The sequence below is a fragment of the Scylla paramamosain genome, chromosome 22 (assembly GCF_035594125.1).
Source record: "Scylla paramamosain isolate STU-SP2022 chromosome 22, ASM3559412v1, whole genome shotgun sequence".
NCBI lineage: Eukaryota > Metazoa > Arthropoda > Malacostraca > Decapoda > Portunidae > Scylla > Scylla paramamosain.
Window position 1 is genome coordinate 1547454 of NC_087172.1, and position 22736 is coordinate 1570189.

General features: G+C 43.5%; 1 protein-coding gene across 2 annotated transcripts in view; it reads left to right on the forward strand.

The window, feature by feature from the left end:
- Window positions 1-22736, forward strand: part of LOC135111410 (uncharacterized) — a 65394-nt gene that overhangs the window by 30464 nt on the left and 12194 nt on the right. Inside the window, exons 1-4 of one of the 2 annotated variants that reach the window (XM_064024667.1) lie at window positions 5001-7421; window positions 11690-11732; window positions 12135-12255; window positions 15212-15324. In XM_064024667.1, coding sequence (XP_063880737.1) covers window positions 7330-7421; window positions 11690-11732; window positions 12135-12255; window positions 15212-15324 — 369 coding nt within the window. In that variant the 5' untranslated portion in view covers window positions 5001-7329. Of the gene's footprint in view, window positions 1-5000; window positions 7422-11689; window positions 11733-12134; window positions 12256-15211; window positions 15325-22736 lie in introns of those variants that run through there. The other variant, XM_064024668.1, reaches the window with a different exon arrangement.

A 22736-nucleotide genomic window follows, 5' to 3' on the forward strand; every position in this document is an offset into this window, starting at 1 on the left:
AGGAGGAGGAGGAGGAGGAGGAGGAGGTAGACGGAGAAGCAGTTTTTCCTGTTTTTAATTTCTAGTTCTTTGTATCATTTATGAATGTGCACACACACACACACACACACACACACACACACACACACACACACACAGTCAAATCACTCTCCTACCTCTCGTTTTACGAGTATTTGCGTCTTCCCTCCTATTACTCCATTTTGTTCTAGCTCCTCCTCCTCTTCCTCCTCCTCATCTTGCCTCCCCTTCACGTGCTTCACAGATCACCGGCAGTCAGGTGCATGACGAGCAAGGCTTGCGCACATAAAAGTCACAGGTGACCCAGCCGCTGCTCAGGTGTTGCCCAGGTGTGTGCCTTACCTGAGAGACACGAGAGCGGGTCAGCGCAGGTACAGGTCAAGCGCTTATTCCTGTACACACATACACACACACACACACACACACACACACACACACACAGCTGTTGTTACTTTACACTTTATGCTCTTCTAAGTTCGTGTTTTTAATGTTTTACTTTAAATTTGTGAAGTTTAAGTTTTCTTTTATTTTTATCCTTCAAAGTCCGTATTTTCAATATTGTTTGTGAAGTTTTGTGTATCAATTTTTTATTTTTTCTATCCTTCCAAGTTCTTCGTTTCAATGTTGTTTTACTTTAAATTTGTGAGGAGTTAGTTCGTTGGTGTGTGTGTGTGTGTGTGTGTGTGTGTGTGTGTGTGTGTGTGTGTGTGTGTGTTTTGTTTTACTTGACGTGTCGATTCGTGCGTGTGTTGGTTCGTATGTGTGTATTTAATTCTTGTTTGTGTTTGTCTTTTGCTTCGTGTGTTGGTTTGTGTGTTTTGTTTTGTTTGGCGTGTGGGTTCGTGTGTGCGTGGCAGCGCCGGGGAGTCTCGAGGGGATGGCTGCCGTGCCCCAGATAACGTGCCCGCGTGTTATCAGCTGTTACCCAAGAAACCTCCGTGATAAGGCCAGGTGCGGTACTGGCTCCCTGGTATGTGGCTCCTCCCTCCGCCTCTCCCACTCTCTCTCTCCCTCCCTCACCACCCCCTTCTCTTCTCTGTCCTTACTCCAACTTCTTTCTTTGCTTTTTAGTTCTCTCTTCTCTGTGGTTTTATATAAGTTTTCTCACTCTATGCCTCTTCCTTTTCCTCTTCTTTCCTACCTCATCTCATTCTCAAGTTGTTCTCTTTCTCATCTCATCCATTCTTCCCTTTTTTCTTCTTGTTCTTATATCTCCTTCTCCTCCTTCTCTTTCTCCTCTTCCAAAACCTACTCCTACTTCACCAGACCTCTGTCCCTCCCTCACCCTTCTCCCTATCTCATCCCTCCCCCTCCCTCTCTCACTCTCCTTCCCCGATACTGTCCTCTATCATTTTAACTTCCCTCTTCACTGTGGTATCATGTCCGCGCGTCCAACATCTCCGCTATCACTCTCCTCTCCTCCCACGCTCACCTCCGCCTCCTCCTTCCTCTCATCTCCGTGACGTCAAGGCTACTGACGGAGGAGTGGGAGATAACGTCACCGCCATTATCTGCCTTACCATCTGTCTACCGCTACCGTCCCGCCCCCGTCTCCTCCTAAACCGTATCCTGAAACACTTCTACGCCGCACATCCGCTACTTTCAAATGCTCTAATTGAAGTTACAAAGGTTTTAAAGGGTGTTTTTTCGGGTTCTAGTGATAGATTGACAAGATTTCTACATTATTAACTGTAGGAGCGCTCTTCAGAACCCGACTAATGATCTATGTGGCCTTAGAGAGAGAGAGAGAGAGAGAGAGAGAGAGAGAGAGAGAGAGAGAGAGAGAGAGAGAGAGAGAGAGAGTTTCAGAATACACGGCAAATAATTCTTGTCTGAAACTGAGGGGGCTTGTGTTTTGCGAGGAAATGGTCCAATGAAGAATGACGGAGGGGAAAGGGAGGTATTAAGGGTCAGTGTGGGTAATGGTGGTAGGGGTGATGAACGCCAAGCATAGTGATAAGCAGGGGAGGCCAGGGGTGGTGATGAGGCAGGATTTCAGAGGGAGACTTTAAGAAACATGGTGAGAACTGAGAGACTTCCATTTGCTGTTGTGATATGACGGCTACTCTCTCTCTCTCTCTCTCTCTCTCTCTCTCTCTCTCTCTCTCTCTCTCTCAGGCAGTTTAGTTGATTTCTTGATCTGTATAAACGTGTGTGTGTGTGTGTGTGTGTGTGTGTGTGTGTGTGTGTGTGTGTGTGTGTGTGTATGTGTAAATTAGTACAAACATCTTATCTCTCATATTTTTCGTATCCTGTTTATGTTGTCTTAGCCTCACTGACTTCCTCTTCCTCTTCTCCTTCTTCCTCCTCCTCCCCCTCCCCTCCTCCTCCTCCTCCTCCTCCTCCGTCTCCTCCTCTTCCGTCTATTTCTTCTGTTACTATCACTAGTATCACCACTACAACTATTATTATTATTATTATTATTATTATTATTATTATTATTATTATTGTTATTATTATTATTATCACTACTACTAGTAGCTACTACTACTACTACTACTACTACTACTACTACTACTACTACTACTATTACTACTACTATTACTACCACTACCACCACCATCACTACTACAAGACATCCAACCTCCCACACAAACTCACCTACCCCCCACACCCACCAACTCCCCTGCCTCTCTCCCCCTGACACACACACACACACACACACACACACACACACACACACACACACACACACACACACACATACACTCACACACACACACACCTGGGAGCTCTTGACGTCTGTGTTCTCCGCCTAATCAATTATCAATCACCACTTCGTCAGGTGTGTGCGGGTGGGGCGATGCCAGCAGGTAATGAAGCCGCCCCTCCCTCGCAGCCTTACCAGGAACTCTATGTAAACAGATGTCGGCTTTGTGTGAACCGTTCTAAAGCTGATAGTGTTTTTACTCACTTACGCAAATGCAAGTCCGGGTTTGTGGAGATAACCAGGAGGGTGGAGGGAGGAACAAAAAACAAAAAAAAAAAATGAACCTAACCATATGCTGCTCCAGAAAGATAACAGTTAAAGAGAAGGAGTGAGAGATACAGTGAGAGAGAAAGAGAGAGAGATAAAATGTTAGCTAGAGGATAATAATAAGTTACGTTTGTAAGTTGATTTGTGTTCTTATAAGTAGAAGTAATTATATAATTTTGGTGAGAGTTAAAGAGAGAGAGTGAGAGACAGAGAGAGTGAGAGCCGGGGAGATAAAGGGTTGTCAGTAGGTTTATTGTAAGTTATGCAGGGTTGTTCTTTGTTTGTGTTCTCATAAATTGTAGTGATTATAATATTTTGATGTGAGAGTACTGTGGAAGAAGTCAGGTTGTGTGTGTGTGTGTGTGTGTGTGTGTGTGTGTGTGTGTGTGTGTGTGTGTGTGTGTGTGTGTGTGTGTGTGTGTGTGTGTGTGTGTGTGTGTGTGTGTGTGTGTGAGTCTGATTGGGTGCATGTAGTGCTTATTATATATGTTTAGATCATTATCACTATCATATATATTCACTGACCTCTACAAGCAAGTTTTTTTTTCTTTTTTTTTTTTACATCTCTTAATATAGCTTTCGATAACTGATAACTGTGCATTACCTACCTAAACAACCTTGTATTTTGTAGCTTTAGGTTTAGTATCACGTTACAATTGCCTCCTTTACCGAATAAACTATCTAACACGTGTGTGTGTGTGTGTGTGTGTGTTGGTTAGTGTGTGTGAGTGTGTGTATTATATTTAGAATTACATTAGAATTGCCTTTTTTCCTTAAACAGACTAGCTGACTAACCAGCGTGTGTGTGTGTGTGTGTGTGTGTGTGTGTGTGTATGTCCGGCCGAGTCAGTGTCCGTCCGGTCCAGTGTGTGTCTAGTCTTGCATTTACTTTATCAGCGTGGAGTCACCGGCGTCAGTAGGTCAGGGTGAACGTCTCTGCGTGGACTTCTCAGTAAGACACCCAATGCTTAGGCGAAACTGAGGCCCGTGCTCAGAAACATTTTGTTCTCTCACCACGAGTACTTTCAAAGGCCACAGAGATGATTAGCCGGCTCCTCAAGACTGTTTCTCCTGTTCATAATATAGAAATCTTATTAGTCTGTCACTAGAAATAAAAAAAAACATCTTTAAAAATCCGTGCCACTTCAACTAGAGCCCATTGAATGTGGTGAAGATGCATCACAGGAGTGTTTCAGAATATGGTTCCTGAAGGTTGGAGAGCTGGAATAGGCGTCTTCTGAACCTTTAATAGCTGAAGTATTGTCCGCATTAACTCAGGAGGAGGAGGAGGAGGAGGAGGAGGAGCTTGCTAGTCTATCTGGCCAATATTTTGAAACACTAATGCGCCACACCTGCACCTCCACTTCTTTCAAAAGGCTTTGTATTTTTAAAGTTATACGGGTTTTAGAGGCTGTTTCTATGATTATAGTGGCAAATTAACAAGATTTCACCATTATTAACAAGACTTCACCATTATTAACAGGAGAAACAGTCGTGAGAACCTGGCTAATCATCTGTGGCTTTTGAGAGAGAGAGAGCAAAGCGTTTCTGAGTAAGGGCCTCTCTCTCTCTCTCTCTCTCTCTCTCTCTCTCTCTCTCTCTCTCTCTCTCTCTCTCTCTCTCTATCAGGGAATTGATGAAAGCGAGACATTATGGAGGGAAGTGGAATGAGGTTGGAGATAAAAAGTTTTCTCTCGATAACCCAGAGTAAAATAATAAAGATTTTATCAGTGAACCAGCCAACCAATCCGGGTATACTCTCTCTCTCTCTCTCTCTCTCTCTCTCTCTCTACGCACGACCCACAACGCAACACTAAAAGCTTGACAAATCTGATCGTAATCTTCTTGTAACTAATCTGGAGAGAGAGAGAGAGAGAGAGAGAGAGAGAGAGAGAGAGAGAGAGAGAGAGAGAGAGAGAGAGAGAGAGAGAGAGAGAGAGAGAGAGAGAGAGAGAGAGAGACGACCACCACTACACTTGTCCTTCCTTTAGCCTGAGACCTCAATTCTACACACACACACACACACACACACACACACACACACACACACACACACAAAGAATAATAAAACTAGAAAAGAAGCAGACTCACCCATCCCTTTCACCTTTGCAAAGTTAAGAGGGACGCTTTTGCCTCTTTTAAGCCCTGCCCCGCCACCTCCCCCGCCTATAAATGCACTATAAAACCACAGCCACACGATAGGAGACTCGCTATCGCTATTACCTCACCGTTTAAGGACGAACAATGGGTTTTATCGGCACTGGAGAGCCTGCGTCCGGTGGCGGCGTGGACAGCGGCCCGGCGTGACGCGAGACGAGTGCTGACAAGGTGGAGGGGATTGGGAAATGTGCCGCCTGCTGTGGGTTGCCGAGTTGTGGTGTTGGGCGGGTTATTGGCGAGTTACTGGGGTTTAACTGGTGATTTCTTGGGCTATCTCTTGGGCTATTTTTGGAGATGTATTGAAGGTATTGTGAGTAAAGGAAGGGAGGTGAAAGGGAGTTACTGAGTGTAGGGATCAGATTAATTATTGGCTAGGTTATCGTGTGGTTTCATTGGTGAATTTTTGGGGGTATTTGCGACGGAGGGAAAGGATTAAGAGTGAAGGATTAAGAGGAGGCGAAGGAAAAGTAGAACAGAGAAAGAGGAGAGGGAAAAGTATCTGGAAGGTGCTTCGTCATATCCTCTCTGACTTCTCTAAACTGTTAAAGGGAAAACTGGCTTAGTGAGTGAAGGGAGGTGAGGGAGACTGCGGTGGAGAAGAAGTATGAGGAGAGGAAAGAGGAAAGAGAAGAGAGAGAGAAGGTATTTGGGGGTATTTCTTCATCTCTATCGAAGCTGTGTGAGTGAGTGAAGGAAAGAAGGACTGTGGTGAAGGAGAGGCATATGGAGATGAGAGTGGAGAGGGAGAGGGGAGGCGGGAGGGCATTAGCAGTATTTCATCATCTTCTGTCAGACTTCCCAAGACTATTGAAGGTGAGTCTTGCAATCTTCTCTCGTCTTCCGGCGTGGCGCAACGACCTTGTGTGTGTGTGTGTGTGTGTGTGTGTGTGTGTGTGTGTGCAAGCAGCTAGGTGAGTGGCTTTGTGTTTCCCGTTCCAACTTATCAACGTTTTTCCCCTTCAATAACTTATCTGCAAAGATGGATGAATTAAAAATATTCCAGTCAACTTTTATTTACTTGTCGTGGGTTTTTTTTCAGGATCTTCAGAATATTCATAACGTTAAATACCCTGACTTAACCTCTAACTCCCAAAAAATCCATAAAAACTGAATCACATCACCTTCACGCGATAACTAATCCGGATCCGGTTTATGTACGCAACTGTCGAGTCACTTAACCATGTTCGGCACTCGTTACCCTGTTATTAATCCCCCGTAATTCCTCCTAAAATCCATAACAACACTTATCATTTAACTCCCTCATTATCGTAGCGCACTCCTGTTCCACGTCTGCGGCGGCGACAACTATGACGGGGACAGTGGCGGCGGCGGGAGCGGCGGGAGCGGCGTACCAGCGGGGGCGTCAGTCGCGATAACGTTCTAAGAAAGCCGCTAGGTCCCTGATATATAAACGTTAAGGAATCCCAGGGCACCCTTCAGTCATGCCCAGAACACGCTGGGCTGCGCACCTCAACGCTTTTCGCCTCTATTTTGATACACCTGTGGCTCATCTCCACTACTTTCCAAAGGCTCTGATTGAAGTGACACGGGTTTTCAAGGGTGTTTTCATGACTCCAGCGGCGGATTAACAAGATTTCAACATTGCTGGCAGGAAAAGCACCCGTGAGAACTCGGTTAATCATCTCTGTGGCCTTTGAAAATAGTTGTGACGAGACAGAGAAAAGGAGAGAGAGAAACAAAGAAAGAGCAAAATATTTCTGAATATGGCCTTTAATCTTTGCTGCCTCGTTGTTATTGCCGAGCAGTCCACGCCTCCCCCTCTCTCAAGGCCGCGCGGGTAGCTAAGTGTGCCGCGCGGCGCTGACCGGTGCGGGAGACAAGAAAAAAATTGGTGACCGCACTCAACTCCCACCCACACAAGCACTTTCGGCAGACGTTCTCACACGCACACACGCACGCACAGTCTTGCAGGCGACACGACAGGACGCCAGGAGTGATTGAGAGGTCTCGAGTTTCCTCCCGAGCTGATAAGACGAGGGAGCGAAGGAGAAGAGGGAGAAGGGGAGAGGTGGCGAGGGAGAGGAGAGGAGAGGAGGTGAGGTGAAGAAACTGAGGCTGCAAGGACGAATACCCGTTTGACTTCCACCTTACCACCACTACTACTACTACTACTACTATTTCGTCGGGCCAAAAGTCCTCGCCTTAGGGACGCCATGTGCATCTCACTAGAACTTCCTCACCACCACTACCACCACCACCACCACCATATGCCTCGTCGACCAAAGGGACCTGTAATGCCTGAAAAGTAGGTCGACGCTTAGCCCTGTATCGTGACTCAGTCCTGCCTCGGCCACACCGCAGGGCAATTTGCCTCTCTGCCTTTCTGTCCTTACGTCCTTGCCGTGTGTGTGTGTGTGTGTGTGTGTGTGTGTATGTCGTGAGGATAAAACACGGCTTACTTCATTCGCTTCGTTTGTGTACAGTGACACTATTGATGATCTCTAAATACGATTCTCTTTTTTTCTTTCTTTTTTTTACTCCACATTCCTCTTTTTTACTTCTGATTCCTCTTTTTTATCTGTTCTATTCATGTGTATCCTTATGCAAATATTCGTAATCCGTGTTTTCATTGTGTATGTATTGTGTATGTATTTTTGTATGTTTTGTGTATTGTCGTTGTTAACAAAAACCATGCCACTGAATTGCTTTGTTATTGCTCTTTCACTTCTGACATCATCACTTTTCTTTGCTTCCCGCGTCACAAATCACGTATTGTAGGCCACTTCTCCCCAGGTTTTGTGCGTGCATTTGCTTTTGTCCTCCGCGGGCAGCTTAGGCTCAGGGTGAGAGGGATGCGGGTGGAATGGGGTGGGAAGAAAAGGCTTACGATGCGGGCGTGGGAGATGTGATGCTAGGTGGAGGAGGAGGAGGAGGTGGAGGAAGAGGTGGTGGTGGTGGAGACGAGGTTAGTAGTAGGAAGGTATGAAAGTAATGGTGGCGAGAAGTAGATAAAAAGACGTGGAAGAAAGATGGCTTAGTGTGGATGAAGTAATGGGAAGATGATGAAGAAAAGATAACATGGAAGGAAGGTAGCCAAATGTGGAGGTAGATAGTGATATAGAAAGAAAGCTGTAGTGGTCGTAATGGGGAGAAGTAGGCATGTTTCATACAAGGACTGCCACGTGTACACCTAATGGCTTCTTGTACCTTCCCTTATTTTCTTATGTTCTTTTGTTCTAGATGATGAAAAGTTAGTAATATAGAAAAAAAAATAGCGAAGTATGGAGGAAATAGTGTGTGTGTGTGTGTGTGTGTGTGTGTGTGTGTGTGTGTGTGTGTGTGTGTGTGTGTGTGTGTGTGTGTGTGTGTGTGTGTGTGTGTGTGTGTTAGTAACTGCGTAAGTAAAGATTTATAGCCAATACGACAAATGACACATTTAACACAAACACATAACACATTGGCACTGTCCGTCGAGGTAAGCGTTTGTGTGTGTGTGTGTGTGTGTGTGTGTGTGTGTGTGTGTGTGTGTGTGTGTGTGTGGATGGGTTTTGTGGATGGCTGTGGAATTCACCAGTGATATTGGGAACGAAAGACTACCATTTGAATGACGTCATGGCGTTAGCCTCACACATTACAACAGTGACTCCGGCGGTCAGTGTGGCGGTCTTGTGTTACTGTCGCAGGCTGGCTGGCTCTCTCTCTCTCTCTCTCTCTCTCTCTCTCTCTCTCTCTCTCTCTCTCTCTCTCTCTCTCTCTCTTACTCAATTCCGTTTCTAATTGTTTTTTTGCGCTACGTGTTTTTTTTTCTTTTTGCTCTTGTTTTTATTACTGTTCTTATATTTGCTCTTCTTATGCTTGTTCTTCTTGTTCTTATTCTTTCACCTCTTCCTCCCACCTCCTTTTTTTCACTTTTTCTTTATTTTACTTCGATTTATGCTTCTCTCTCTCTCTCTCTCTCTCTCTCTCTCTCTCTCTCTCTCTCTCTCTCTCTCTCTCTCTCTCTCTCTGCACACAACCCTCTCTTTCTTTCAGGCCTTTCTTTAAACAATATCCCCCCTGCTGGAATGTATGGGACTATTTGCAAGGGAAGAGGATGATACCAGATGTGACAGAGAAAGACGGGCGAATAGGTAGGATAGGTGAGAATGGGTAGATATCAACAGTAAAGATGGGACGTATCATTAAGATTAGGTTAAGATCAGATTAGGTTAAGTAAGGTAAGGGAAGGAGTTAGGAGTCTGTTAGGTTAGGTTAGGTTAGATTAAAGTAAAGGGAAGATAAGGTAAGGTAAGGTAAGGAAAGGTTAGGTTAGGTTAGGTTAGGTTAGGCTAGGTTAGGTTAGGTTAGGTTAGGTTAGGTTAGGTTAGGTTAGGTTAGGCTAGGTTAGGTTAGGTTAGTAATGTAAGGTAAAGTAATATTTGGTTAGCATAGATTAATGTAAAGTTGCAGACAGAAAAAAAAGGTTGAAGTAGACAGCAATATATAAGTAGATAGGATTTTGTAGATGAGATAAAGCGAATAGACGAAATGAAAAAAGACTGGTAGACGAAGACAGGGAGAATTTGGACAAGAGATAATAGGCATTGGACACGTATAAGGTAGATAGGTTGGCCAGAACAGGATAAGGAGGTAGATACGAGATGATAATAAAAATAATTAGCATTTAAAGTAGTAGAGCCACACAGGTAAGGTAAATAAGTAAGACAAAGCTATAAAACCATTAGTAGGATAGACAGGTAAAGCAGAACAAGTTATAGAGGTAGATGCTTAGAGAAAATAGACGTGCTTAGTACTACAACCTAATTAGGGTTAAATAGGTAAGACAGTGTTGTAAGGTAGACAGACAAGGTAGAACAAGGTAGGAAATTAGATGCTTAGAGAAAATAAACGTACCTAGTGCTATAGCCTAATTAGACAGGGTAATATGGGTCGTAGAGGGCGCTATATGGGTAAGGAAGAATTGTGGAGTAGATAGGCAAGGTAGACTGAGGTATAGAGGTAGATGCGAGGCTGTGGCAGGGAAGGCGGCCAATATTTACCGTCCTAATATTGACAAAGGCCACTTCTCACCAGCTCGGCCAAGTCATCCCTAGCTCGCGCTCTTTCGGTCCTGTTTGCGCCTCTGCCTCCCTTGTTGTGGTGGCTCTGGTGGTGGTGGTGGTGGTGGTGGTGGTGGTGGTGGCTATATATGGGAATTCTCTTGCATTTTTTTTTTCTTTTCATATATTTCTTAGTCTCGTCTTTTTTTTTTTTTGGTTTTCTTAGTTTTCCTCTTTTTAGTGTTTGTTGTCGTTCTTGTTTTTATTGTTGTTTCTTCTTTGTTATCTCTTTCTCTTCTTCCTTCTCCTTCTCCTCCTTTCTTTATTTCCTTTTTCCCTTCTTATTTTTTCTCCTGTGCTCTTGTTCTTGTTCTTATTCTTTTTTAATTCTACTTCTTCTTTTTCTTCTCCTCCTCCTCCTTCTCCTCATCCTCCCCCTCACTACCACCTTCTCCTCCTCCTCCTCCTCCTCCTCCTTAGTATCTTCTTGTCACCTTTTTCTCTTCCTCCTCCTCCTCATTATCATCTTGTCACCTTGGTTTAATTTTCCTTTTTCTCTCTCTTTTTTTTCCCCAGTCGTGTCTCTCTAATCTTCCCTTGATCTTATTCTCTCTCTCTCTCTCTCTCTCTCTCTCTCTCTCTCTCTCTCTCTCTCTCTCTCTCTCTCTCTCTCTCTCTCTCTCTCTATCAGATGCTCCTTATCTTCTTCACGTTTAATTATAGTTATCAATTTGTTTTTAGCCTTAGTCTCTCTCTCTCTCTCTCTCTCTCTCTCTCTCTCTCTCTCTCTCTCTCTCTCTCTCTCTCTCTCTCTCTCTCTCTCTCTCTCTCTCTCCTTGAAGTTCATATTCTATTTTCTCTCTCCCTCTCGTACAACTTGTTCTTTCTTATCTTCTTGTTCTTCAATTGTCTTCTCTTTCTTGTTATCTTCTTTCTTTCCCTCGCCTATCTTCTTCGATTTCCATTCTTCTTCTTTCTTATCTGATGGAAACAAATCCTTGCAAAAAATTGTATCGAGAGAGAGAGAGAGAGAGAGAGAGAGAGAGAGAGAGAGAGAGAGAGAGAGAGAGAGAGAGAGAGAGAGAGAGAGAGAGAGAGAGAGAGGTCGCCTTTCATTTCGTGTAATACTGTGTTCGATCACTCACGGTCTTTGACAAACGCAATATTAATTTTATAGCTTGTAATTTATAAGTTTTATTTCTAGTTTTTAATTTTAATGTATTTATCTGTGCTATCTTCTTATTTAATATTATCCTGCTCCCTTATTTCAAACAAATTAGTCATTTATTTTTTCCTGTTCATTTCATAACTTGTAACTATTTCTCTTCTATGCAAATATAAATCAATCACTATCTTTTATATATTTCATCACTCTCGACTTCATCCATTTTCTTCGCTAACAAATTAGTTGGAATCATTCAATCATTCCTTATTTTTTTCACTTTTATTATTTATTTATTTTTTGCTAGTTAGATGCAATTATTTTTCTTTTTTTTATTTCCTCACTCATGACTTTATTTTCTTTTCTTTGCAGACTGACATACCTCGCTGTTTGCCTGCTGGTCCTGCTGAATGTGGTGAGTAAGCCTTTACCTACCTGTCTGTCTACCTGTCTACCTTTGCATCTACCTGTCTACCTATCTGGCTATTGATTTCTGTATCTCGTCAAACTTCATTCACTCTCTACCCACTTATCAATTCATTCCTTTCCATACACTTGTCCATCAATATTTCTACTTACCTGTCTTCAACTCTATCTTTCTCTATCTCTCTCTTACCTGTAGTCTATCCCACCTTCCCAACCTCCATCCTTCCTTTCCTTTCCCTCCCTCTCACATCTCTATAACTCCTCACTCTATCTCTCCCTGCTCCTCCCTCTCTCCATCCTTTCTGCTTTCCCCCTCACAAAACAACTCCTCCCTTACTCCCTTTCCTCTCCCTGTCTCTAATCCCGCCTCTCCATCTCCGTCCCCCGCCAGGTGTCAACTATGGGAGGAAACAACGAAGAGTACAGTTACTACAACTCACAGATTAACAACTCTCTGTGCCTCTCCTTCAAGAACAACAGGTTGGCCGACTGTTGCAAGCAGGACGACATGCGTGAGTATCTGATGCCTGTGTTTGTACCTGTGTGTTGAGGGAGGGGTCGATGTAGGAGGGTAATGGGGGTTGGGGGTGCTGGTAGGTGTGTGCTCGGTGGGGCCTGGTGTGTGTGTGTGTGTGTGTGTGTGTGTGTGTGTGTGTGTGGGAGGTGGAGTGGGGGAGTTTTTTTTTGTTTGCTATTAAGATTCCTAGTTTTAGGGAGAGGTTGAGAGAGAGAGAGAGAGAGAGAGAGAGAGAGAGAGAGAGAGAGAGAGAGAGAGAGAGAGAGAGAGAGAGAGAGAGAATATTGTAGGATACCAAAATATCCTTGAGAGACAGAGAGACACAGAGAGAGACAGATAATGAAATAACATGGAAAAAAAATAATAACCTCTAGCAACGAAAGAGACAGACAGACAAGCAGAGGGAGAAAATGAAGCGAAGAAAAAAAATCCCTCCACAACAGTCAGAGACAGACAGACAAACAAACAGAGAATATGCAGGATAGAAAAAAAGTATCCTTCCGCAGTGTAGGATATCCAAGGTTAGGAGCGCAATCCATCCCTGTCCCGCAACTTCTGGAGGCAAAGGAAAGGTCAGAGCTGGGCCTCCTTACCCCCATTGTGTCCCGTGTCCTCGGATTACGAACACCCACTAAATCTTGACAAACGACTTGCGAACAGACGAGGGTGTAAGTGGCGCTAAACGTAGTCATCACTTTACTAGTCCTCTCTCTCTCTCTCTCTCTCTCTCTCTCTCTCTCTCTCCCCAGCCCCCTCTTCACTAAACCTTCATACTCTTCTACAATTTAATCAACAATACACCAAACTCCCTCTCCCTCTCTCCCACCCTCTCACCCTTCCCCCTAGAGTGACAGCCAGACAGTCAGACAATCGGACGGCCGGAGCACGACAGGCCACCTTTCTGTGACTCTCAATACACGCGCCTCAATGGAAGGTAATCACGGCGCAACATACATATTGAGGCATTTGTCCCCCGCTAGTTTACGTGCAGGTGTCGGGGCCAACTTAGTGGACAAGTGTTATGTGGAGGGGAGAGAGAGAGAGAGAGAGAGAGAGAGAGAGAGAGAGAGAGAGAGAGAGAGAGAGAGAGAGAGAGAGAGAGAGAGAGAGAGAGAGAGAGAGAGAGAGAGAGAGAGAGAGAGAGAGAGAGAGAGAGAGAGAGGTGCTAAGGAAGGAAGGAAGGATTGGGTAAAGGAAAGAACTGAGATGAATGAAAGTCAGATGAAATTAAGGACAGGAATGTGAGTTGAGAAAAAATGGGAAAATTGAAAATGAGAGAGTGATGATGATGAAGAAAGAACTGGTTATCAGGAAGGGAGGATTTGTGGAAAGGATGTGTGGATGAGAAGGAAAACTGAGAAGGAAGAGGATAAAAAGGAAAAGTAGAAAATAGGAATGTAAATAGAAGAAATGAGAAAAAAATAAGGAAATTTAAGTTTATGAATAAATATGAATAGAAAAGGAAGATAATTTAAGAAATATATAGAAAAGGAAAGGATTCAGAGAGAGAGAGAGAGAGAGAGAGAGAGAGAGAGAGAGAGAGAGAGAGAGAGAGAGAGAGAGAGAGAGAGAGAGAGAGAGAGAGAGAGAGAGACATTGATATAGAGGTAACCAGGTGTAGGGGAAGCTATTTGTAGGTGTTAGGGATTAGGGCACCTGTGTTCTGACCTTGGTATCAGGTGTGAGCGTTAATTGACTTCCTCACAGGTGGATAATGCGGTGAAGGATATGGTGGTGGTGGTGGTGGTGGTGGTGGTGGTGGTGGTGTTGGTAAGGTTTAACACACACACACACACACACACACACACACACACACACACACACACACACACAGTTTTTTCAGTGGTAGTAAATTTCGTTAGCTAAAATTTGATTCACTGGATGAGATTTTAACTGCAACGTCTCGTAGAAAACTTTTATCTTATACTTCTCTCTCTCTCTCTCTCTCTCTCTCTCTCTCTCTCTCTCTCTCTCTCTCTCTCTCTCTCTCTCTCTCTCTCTCTCTAACTTTCTCTCTCTCTCTCATGTCCAAAAGTTAATCTTCAGATATAAGAAAACACTAATATTTTCACAACAAAACATGCTGAAGTAATTGCAAGCCCTTAAAAAACAAATAAATAAAAGCTTGATTACTCTCAAAGAAAAAAATCACCACCACCACCACCACCACCACCACCACCACCGAAACTTCCGCGAAACTTCACCCCACCCTCCCCTTTCCCCCCTCCCCTGAGACCAAAGCACCCCAGTCGACCCCACGGCCCCGTAAACCCCTGGAAAGGAATCGGGGAAGCATAAATACCTCATCCACGCGAGGCCTTATCACGGGAGCATCTGCCTCTATCCGCCAGTTAGTGTCCCGCGTCCGACATACACTCAACTTGATTCCCAAATTTACTTTCGTATTTATTATCGACTTTATTTGACGCGAGTGAAGGTGGGGAGGAGGCGTGGCGCTGATACTGCAAAGGGCCCCGGGAGGAGATACCTACGTGGCGCTAATAGAATAGAATAGGGCTGTCTGTCTCTCTCGAGGGGGAGGAGTAGGAGGGGAGGTAGAGGGGTGGTGGGTAGGAAAGGTATATACGTGTTGGGTTTGAGTACCAGAGAGAGGAGAGGGAAAGGCAGATAGGGAGATGAGATAAGGTCAATGGATGGATAGGTAAGCGGGACAGGTTAATAAGGAGGAAGTTGGTAAGAATGGTAAGAAGGGATTACCTGTACTACGTAGGGTGGTGGTGGTGGTGGTGGTGGTGGCGAGACTGACTAGCTTGAGTGACGCAAAAAAGACTGAATGGAGCGTTAAATGAGGTAGACTAAAGAGAGAAAGTAAGATACAAAATGAGAAATTACTTTTTACACACACACACACACACACACACACACACACACAGAAGGACCCTCAACCTAATCGTCTAATTGTCGCCTTTCTTTTCTTTTCTCCTCGGCAGAACAAATCTACGTCCACAAAACAGGAAAATATACGGGTATCTTCCACATTAAGGATTACAAGAAAGTACTTTGTTACGACAAGACGAAGGGCAGATTCAGGCTGTACAGAAGAGTGAGTATTGCATCTCTTTGGAGGAGGAGGAGGAGGAGGAGGAGGAGGAGGAGGAGGAGGGAAATAAATGTAGTGGGGTGGTTTAAAAAAAATCTCTCCTTTATCTTGTATTAGAATAAACGATAATGATTTCTCTCTCTCTCTCTCTCTCTCTCTCTCTCTCTCTCTCTCTCTCTCTCTCTCTCTCTCTCTCTCTCTCTCTCTCTCTCTCTCTCTCTCTCTCTCTCTCTTACCCTGACAGTTACTCCACACTAAATAATCTCCCAATCATTTCTCAATCAGATAATTTACCTTCACTACGATTCCATATTTATTTCCAATCATCGTTTCGTCCACTCTCAATTCTTCCCTCTATCTATCCTTCCTCCCTCCCTCCCTCCCTCCCTCCCTCGCTCCCTCGCCCTTGTGTAGAGGGGTGGAGGAGCCGCCGGCGTCGTGAAGACAAGAATGGCCATCAACATCAACAGAGAGCGCACTGCAATCACCACCTACAGATCTCCTATAGGTGGTGGTGGTGCTGGCGGTGTTGGTGGTAGTAGTAGTAGTAGTAGTAGTAGTAGTAGTAGTATAAAGGAGATTAAAAAGTTGGATTAGAAAAAGAAAGTGGAGGAGGAGGACTACTTGAGAGAGAGAGAGAGAGAGAGAGAGAGAGAGAGAGAGAGAGAGAGAGAGAGAGAGAGAGAGAGAGAGAGAGAGAGAGAGAGAGAGAGAGAGAGAGAGAGAGAGAGAGAGAGAACCTTAGAACATATAGGCAGGAACACACGAAGGGACAGTGAAGGAAGGTAGTGTAAGGTGGAGTACACACAGCCAATCATGAAACAACAACAACACACAACGTTGAGCAATAGAAGAAAGAGAGAGAGCATAATTGATTGACTGCTGTAGGAGTGAAAGTACTGCAATTATTAAGAAACCATAGGGAGGTTAGACTGTTAAGGGACGAGAGATGAAAGAGGAAGATTTAAAAACGAAAGTAAGGAACCAGAAATTAAATGGGAAGACTTAAAAACGATAAATAAAGACGAGAGATGAGAGAGGAAGATTTAAAAAAAGAAAATAAGAGACGAGAGATTAAAGGGGAAGACTTAAAAATGAGAAATAAAGGCAAGAGAAGAGAAAGGAATACTAAAAAACGAAAGTAAGGAACGAGAAATTAAATGGGGAGACTTAAAAACGACAAATAAAGACAAGAGAAGAGAGAGGAAGATTTGAAAAAAAAAGAAAACAAGAGAGGAGAGATTAAAGGAGGAGACTTGAATACGAGAGAAAAAAAGAGATAAAAGAGGATGATTTAAAAGCGAAAATAAGGGACAAGAGATGAAAAGGGGTGACTAAAAAAAAAAAAAAAAAAAAACGAAAGTGCAGGGGCACGTACAAACAAGTACAAGAGACGAGACATTAAAGAACGAGATTTAAAAACGGAAAAAAAAAAGAAGGTACTGTTGAAATATAGCTAGATACTTTTAACCCCAATCACTCTTATGACTTCCCAGCGTGACACTGTACTGGTCATGTGTGTGAGATTAGAACATGACTTTGAAAGATAACACTAATAGGAAACTGGGTTATTGTACTGATTAGAGCTTCATTTTTCTCTGCGTGTTTGTGGCTATTCATTTATTTTTATTAGGAAAACTTCATCTACTAAAATAAGCCTCATTTGCAGTTGAAGGGTTAATGTAAAGCAAGATATGAAAAAGTGTTGTGGTTTTAAAAGAAAAAGAGGAGGAATTTAGGTTGCAGTAACTAGAGTTCGTGAACTGTTAGGACTGAAGGAAAGAAAGGAAGGAAAAGAAAGGAAGGGAAGAAGGATGGAAAGTTTTTAGACTGAGAAAAAGAGTTGAGGGACGCTGAAGAAGGAGAGGAGGAGGAAAAGATGAAGGGATGGAGATATGAAGGAAGAGAAAGATGAAGAATATGTCTATATGTACTGTCTGAGTGAGAGAGAGAGAGAGAGAGAGAGAGAGAGAGAGAGAGAGAGAGAGAGAGAGAGAGAGAGAGAGAGAGAGAGAGAGAGAGAGAGAGAGAGAGAGCTACTATTACCACTACAGTTACCATCGCTACTACTACTACTACTACTACTACTACTACTACTACTACGACACCACAATGACAATAACTACATCTATCAATTATTCTCCTCTTCTTCCTCCTTTACTACTACTACAACTACAACCACCACCACCACCACCACCACCACCACCACTACCACTACTAATCTCCCATACCACAACTGTCCATTAGCATCTTAACAAACCACTAAGGCATCCAGCATCCACCAGAGCCCCATCCATTAATACTTCCTGGGATCACTATTAATAATAATAGAGTAAATCTTTTTAACCTTCCCCTTTTTCCACATCGCATTTTTCTTTTTTTTTTTTACCCCGGCGGGAGAAAAGAGGCAATAAAACACGGAGGGAGGGAGGGAGGGAGGGAGGGAGGGAGGGAGGGAGGGAGGGAGGGAGGGAGGGAGGGAAGGGTCAGGAATCCACATAAATATTCATTAATCTACTTTTCTTATTCGTCTCTCACAATGGAGTTAAATTCTATATGCAGCGAGATAGCATTAGCAACTCTCTCTCTCTCTCTCTCTCTCTCTCTCTCTCTCTCTCTCTCTCTCTCTCTCTCTCTCTCTCTCTCTCTCTCTGCAGACCCCACAACACCAGACACCAGTTTCTCTCCAAGGCTTCAAACCACGACAGACGAAACCTATCTTCTGAAATGTCCCTCTCTCTCTCTCTCTCTCTCTCTCTCTCTCTCTCTCTCTCTCTCTCTCTCTCTCTCTCTCTCAACCACTCAGCCAGTCATTAGCACACCCTATGCTGCCTCTGCCTCTGTGAAAGTCGTAGGAATTAATGTGAAAAAAAACGAAAAAATGAAAAATTGAAGGAAAAAGAAAAAATGAAAAGGAGAGCTGTGTCATTTTCATCTCTGCAAAAATGGCTTTTAAATGTCTTGAAAATGTGTGTGTGTGTGTGTGTGTGTGTGTGTGTGTGTGTGTGTGTGTGTGTGTGTGTGTGGTCAGATCACGCGTTGGGGAATAGTGACATTGTTTGTTTGAGGAGGAAGGGGAGAAGAGGGAGGACAATTGGGAAGAGGAGGAGGAAGGAGAGAGAGAGAGAGAGAGAGAGAGAGAGAGAGAGAGAGAGAGAGAGAGAGAGAGAGAGAGAGAGAGAGAGAGAGAGAGAGAGAGAGAGAGAGAGAGAGAGTGTGTAGTGGGGGAGAGGGTCGTTTAAGAGGCAGTAATGGTCGCGCTGTTGACCCGCACTGATACCCATTCTGCTACTGGCGGCGGGGCGGGGCGGGGCAAGGCGAGGCAGGGCAAGGCAGTGGCGGGGCGACGCGGGGTGGTAGGGATGGGGCGGGGCAAAACGTGGTAGGTATAATGATAAGACGCAATATATATTTCTTCCGCTTAGTAATCCTTCGCTTACCCAGAGAGAGAGAGAGAGAGAGAGAGAGAGAGAGAGAGAGAGAGAGAGAGAGGGGGGGGGTAAATTTTCTTGTGGATTCTTCAAGTTACAGATGTTCGTGAAAATTCGTGTGAAGATAAAGATCTGAGGTGTAAATGTAGAAGAGGAGGAGGAGGAGGAGGAGGAGGAGGAGGAGGAGGAGGAGGAGGAGGACAAACATTTCTTAACACAATTACTTGGTCATTTTTCCTGTTTATTTTCCTCTCACACAGGGATAAATTTTCCCCACTTGGTAGTTGAGGAGGAGGAGGAGAAGAAAGAGGAGGAGGAGGAGGAGGAGGAGGGAAAAGAAGAATGATGGTACTCTCTGTTTAGGATACTGGTAGAATAAGAAGGAAGATAAAGGAAGAAGAGTTAGTACAGAAGGAAGAGGAGGAGGAAGAGGAGGAAGAGAGTAGGGAGGATAGTGATGGGTAAGAAAGGTCCATCTTGTCTTCCCTTCATCTCATAAACCCATCACCACCTACCCATTTTATATTCCCCATTACTTTTCCATCTATTCACTGCCTATTTCATTCATTTTATGCATCACATTTTTACTCTTCACTCCATTCATCACCATCACCACCACCACCACCACCACCACCACCACCACCATCATCATCATCATCATCATCATCATCATCATCTCTTCGTTATTCCTTTCCTTCGTTATTTTTTCTATTTATGTATATTATTTGTGGTGACCAGGTGTCATTTTCTCACCTGTGACCCCCTCTCTCTCTCTCTCTCTCTCTCTCTCTCTCTCTCTCTCTCTCTCTCTCTCTCTCTCTCTCTCTCTCTCTCTACTTAGCAGTCATCCATCGTTGTATCTTTGTTCAGCGGGTCACAAAGGGTCACAAGAGGTCACACTTTGAGGTCACACTAAGGTCACACTACCGGAACGTGGTGTCAATGGGCTCCCTTTTATTCCTACATACGTCCTTTCCTTCCTTCCTTCCTCCCTCCCTCCCTTCCTCCCTCCCTCCCTCCTTTTACCTCCTCCCTCCCTTTTCTCCTCCCTCCCTTTACCTTAAATTCCTCCCGTCTGTGTTGTCTCCTTTCTATCTTCCATCCCTTTCCCTTCTCCCTTTCTCCCACACACCTTTTTCTCTCCCTTTCTATATTTTCTTTCATTCTATTTTCTGTAATGTGCTTCTTTCTTTTTTGTTTGATTATTCCTTATCTTCTATCTCTTCCTTTCCTCCTTCGTTTTCCTTCCCTTTTCCTCCCTGTATCCTCTTCCTTTCCTCCTTCGTTTTCCTTCCCTTTTTCTCCCTGTATCCTCTTCCTTTCCTCCTTCGTTTTCCTTCCCTTTTTCTCCCTGTATCTTTTGCTGTGACTTCTTTCATCCTTATTTTTTCCTTCCTTATTCTTTTCCACGTCTTATCTTTTCTTTACTCCTTCTGTCTTTCACTCTAATTCCTCTTTCTCTCTCTTCCTTTCTCACTCTCTTGATTTCTCATATTTTATCTAACTCCTTTTGTCTTTCCCTATGTTTTCGCTTTTATTCTCCTCTCACTTTCCCTTTCTTCTTTTCTTTCTTGCGTCTTTCTCTTCACTTTCCTGCCCTCATTGTGTTTCTTTCTCTCTCTTCTCTTTCCCTTCCTTTTTTTTTTCACCCTCATCTCTTCTTTCTTCTATCTTTCCTTCCACCTTCTTTCATTTCAATACCTTCTCTTCCCTTTCCTTCATTTCTCTTTACATTATTTCCTCTTTCTTCTTTTCTCCTTCCCTTCCAGCTTCCTTCCCATCACATTCCTTTCCCTCTGCTTTCTCTACCTCTCCACTCACTCTCTCTCTCTCCCTCCCTCCTCACCCTCACCCTCCCCCTTATTTCCTTTTCCTCTTCCAATTCAATGTTTGTTTGCACGGAGCTGAAGGTTTTGAGGGACAAAAGAACGACCTGAATGGAAGTGTTAAGGTGGAGACAATAGGCAAGGTGTGTTAGACTACCATGGGAGCTGAAGGTAAACACTCTGGTGGTGGTGGTGGTGGCGGTGAAAAAAGATTGAATTTATTTTCATGGTATTTTTGAGATAAGAAATTTGCTAGGTTAGTGATGGTGATGGTTTGAATAGTGATAGGAGTGGTGGTGGTGGTGCTGGTGGGAGTAGCAGTAGTAATAGTAGTAGTAGTAGTAGTAGTAGTTGTTGTTGTTGTTGTTGTGAAGAAATGAGTAAGCTTCAGTACAATACCAGAAAATTAAAGAAAAAAAAACAGAAAATATAAGAAGATAATAACGATAACAGACAACAACAACAGCAACAATAAATTAATAAACCGCAAGACAGAAACATAACAAATAACAAGTCACGAAAAAAAAAAACATGAAAATTAAACCAAAACACAAGAATGTTTCTGATCTTAACCCTTTCTCTTTCTCCTTCCAACTCTCTCCCTCTCCCTCTCTCTTTCCTTCTTCCCTTTCTCTTCCTTATCACCGCATTCCCCTCCCTGACAAGGACACCTCCCCTCCTGATTAGGAAGCAATTAAGACAACAGGAATCACTCCTCCTCTTCCTCCTCCTCCTCCTCCTCTTCTTTCCTCGTTCATTCCATCCTCATCTCACCTCCCTTCCATCTCCTTCCACTTTAAGCTACCTCCATATTCTCTCTCACTTTCATCTCCTTTCCATCCTTCACTCTCCTTCTCTCATCTTCATTTTCTCCTCCTCCTCCTCTTCCTCCTCCTCCTCCTTCAGTGTCTACTCTCTTTACTTTTCTTCCTCCTTGTATCGTAGTAGTAAACAATACAAGTTCTCCTCCTCCTCTTCTTCCTCCTCCATTTCTGAAGATAATAGAACAATCTGTTAGTCGAGAGAGAGAGAGAGAGAGAGAGAGAGAGAGAGAGAGAGAGAGAGAGAGAGAGAGAGAGAGAGAGAGAGAGCATCCCCCGCCCCAATCCCCCAAACACCAAAGTATTAATAGCGGACATGTTAAATCCGTGAAGCTTAAGGCGGCCAACTGTTGTTCCATTGTGTCCTGTGGCGGAGATTAGCGCGACACAACCTGCCCCCATCCCCGCTGGCAGCACACTGAGGAGCCTGGTGTCGGAAATCCCTCCCTAAGCCGCCTAATAACACGCTTCTCGACACAGCACGCACATCGCTCCAGACAAACGGACAGACCTCTTAATTTGCGCGCGTGTGAAAGACTTTGGTTGTGAGATATGTATTTTTTCCTGTTTGAGAGAGAGAGAGAGAGAGAGAGAGAGAGAGAGAGAGAGAGAGAGAGAGAGAGAGAGAGAGAGAGAGAGAGTTTATGGTTTTAGTTTAAATGCAATAATGTAGAATCGTGCATATTAAGATTTAAGGAAAGGTTAAGTTCAAGAGAGAGAGAGAGAGAGAGAGAGAGAGAGAGAGAGAGAGAGAGAGAGAGAAGCAACGACCTGTATTATGTATATTCATTAAATGTAAAATCAAAACCCCAAATAACTCGTAACTGACCAGAATAAATTAAAATTCCAACCCAACATAAACACAAATTATAAGAGGAAAATAAAAACAAAAAAATAACAAATAAATAAATAATAAAAATACCAAATTAGATATCCCTGTCCCCATAATGAAGAAAACAAAGACACACACACACACAGCAATCTAAAATAAACCAGAATAAAAAAAATGAATAAATAAATAACTAAATAGGAACAAAACAAAAGTCCATTAAACACATACGCACATAGATTAAAAGATAAGTGACAAACAATGAGAAAAAACAAAAAACAAAAAAAACAATGAAAAATCCTTGTCCAATAAAGAACAACACAACGACACACGCTGCAATATAAACCTAAACACAACAACACAAGTTAAACAATAAAAAAAATAAATAAATAAATAAACAAAAAAAAAAAAAAAAAAATAAAAAAAACTTATAAAATATTCCTGCCACATAAACAAGAACACAACGACAGGCCCGGGAATTAGAGACGAATTAATGCGCAAAATCAAC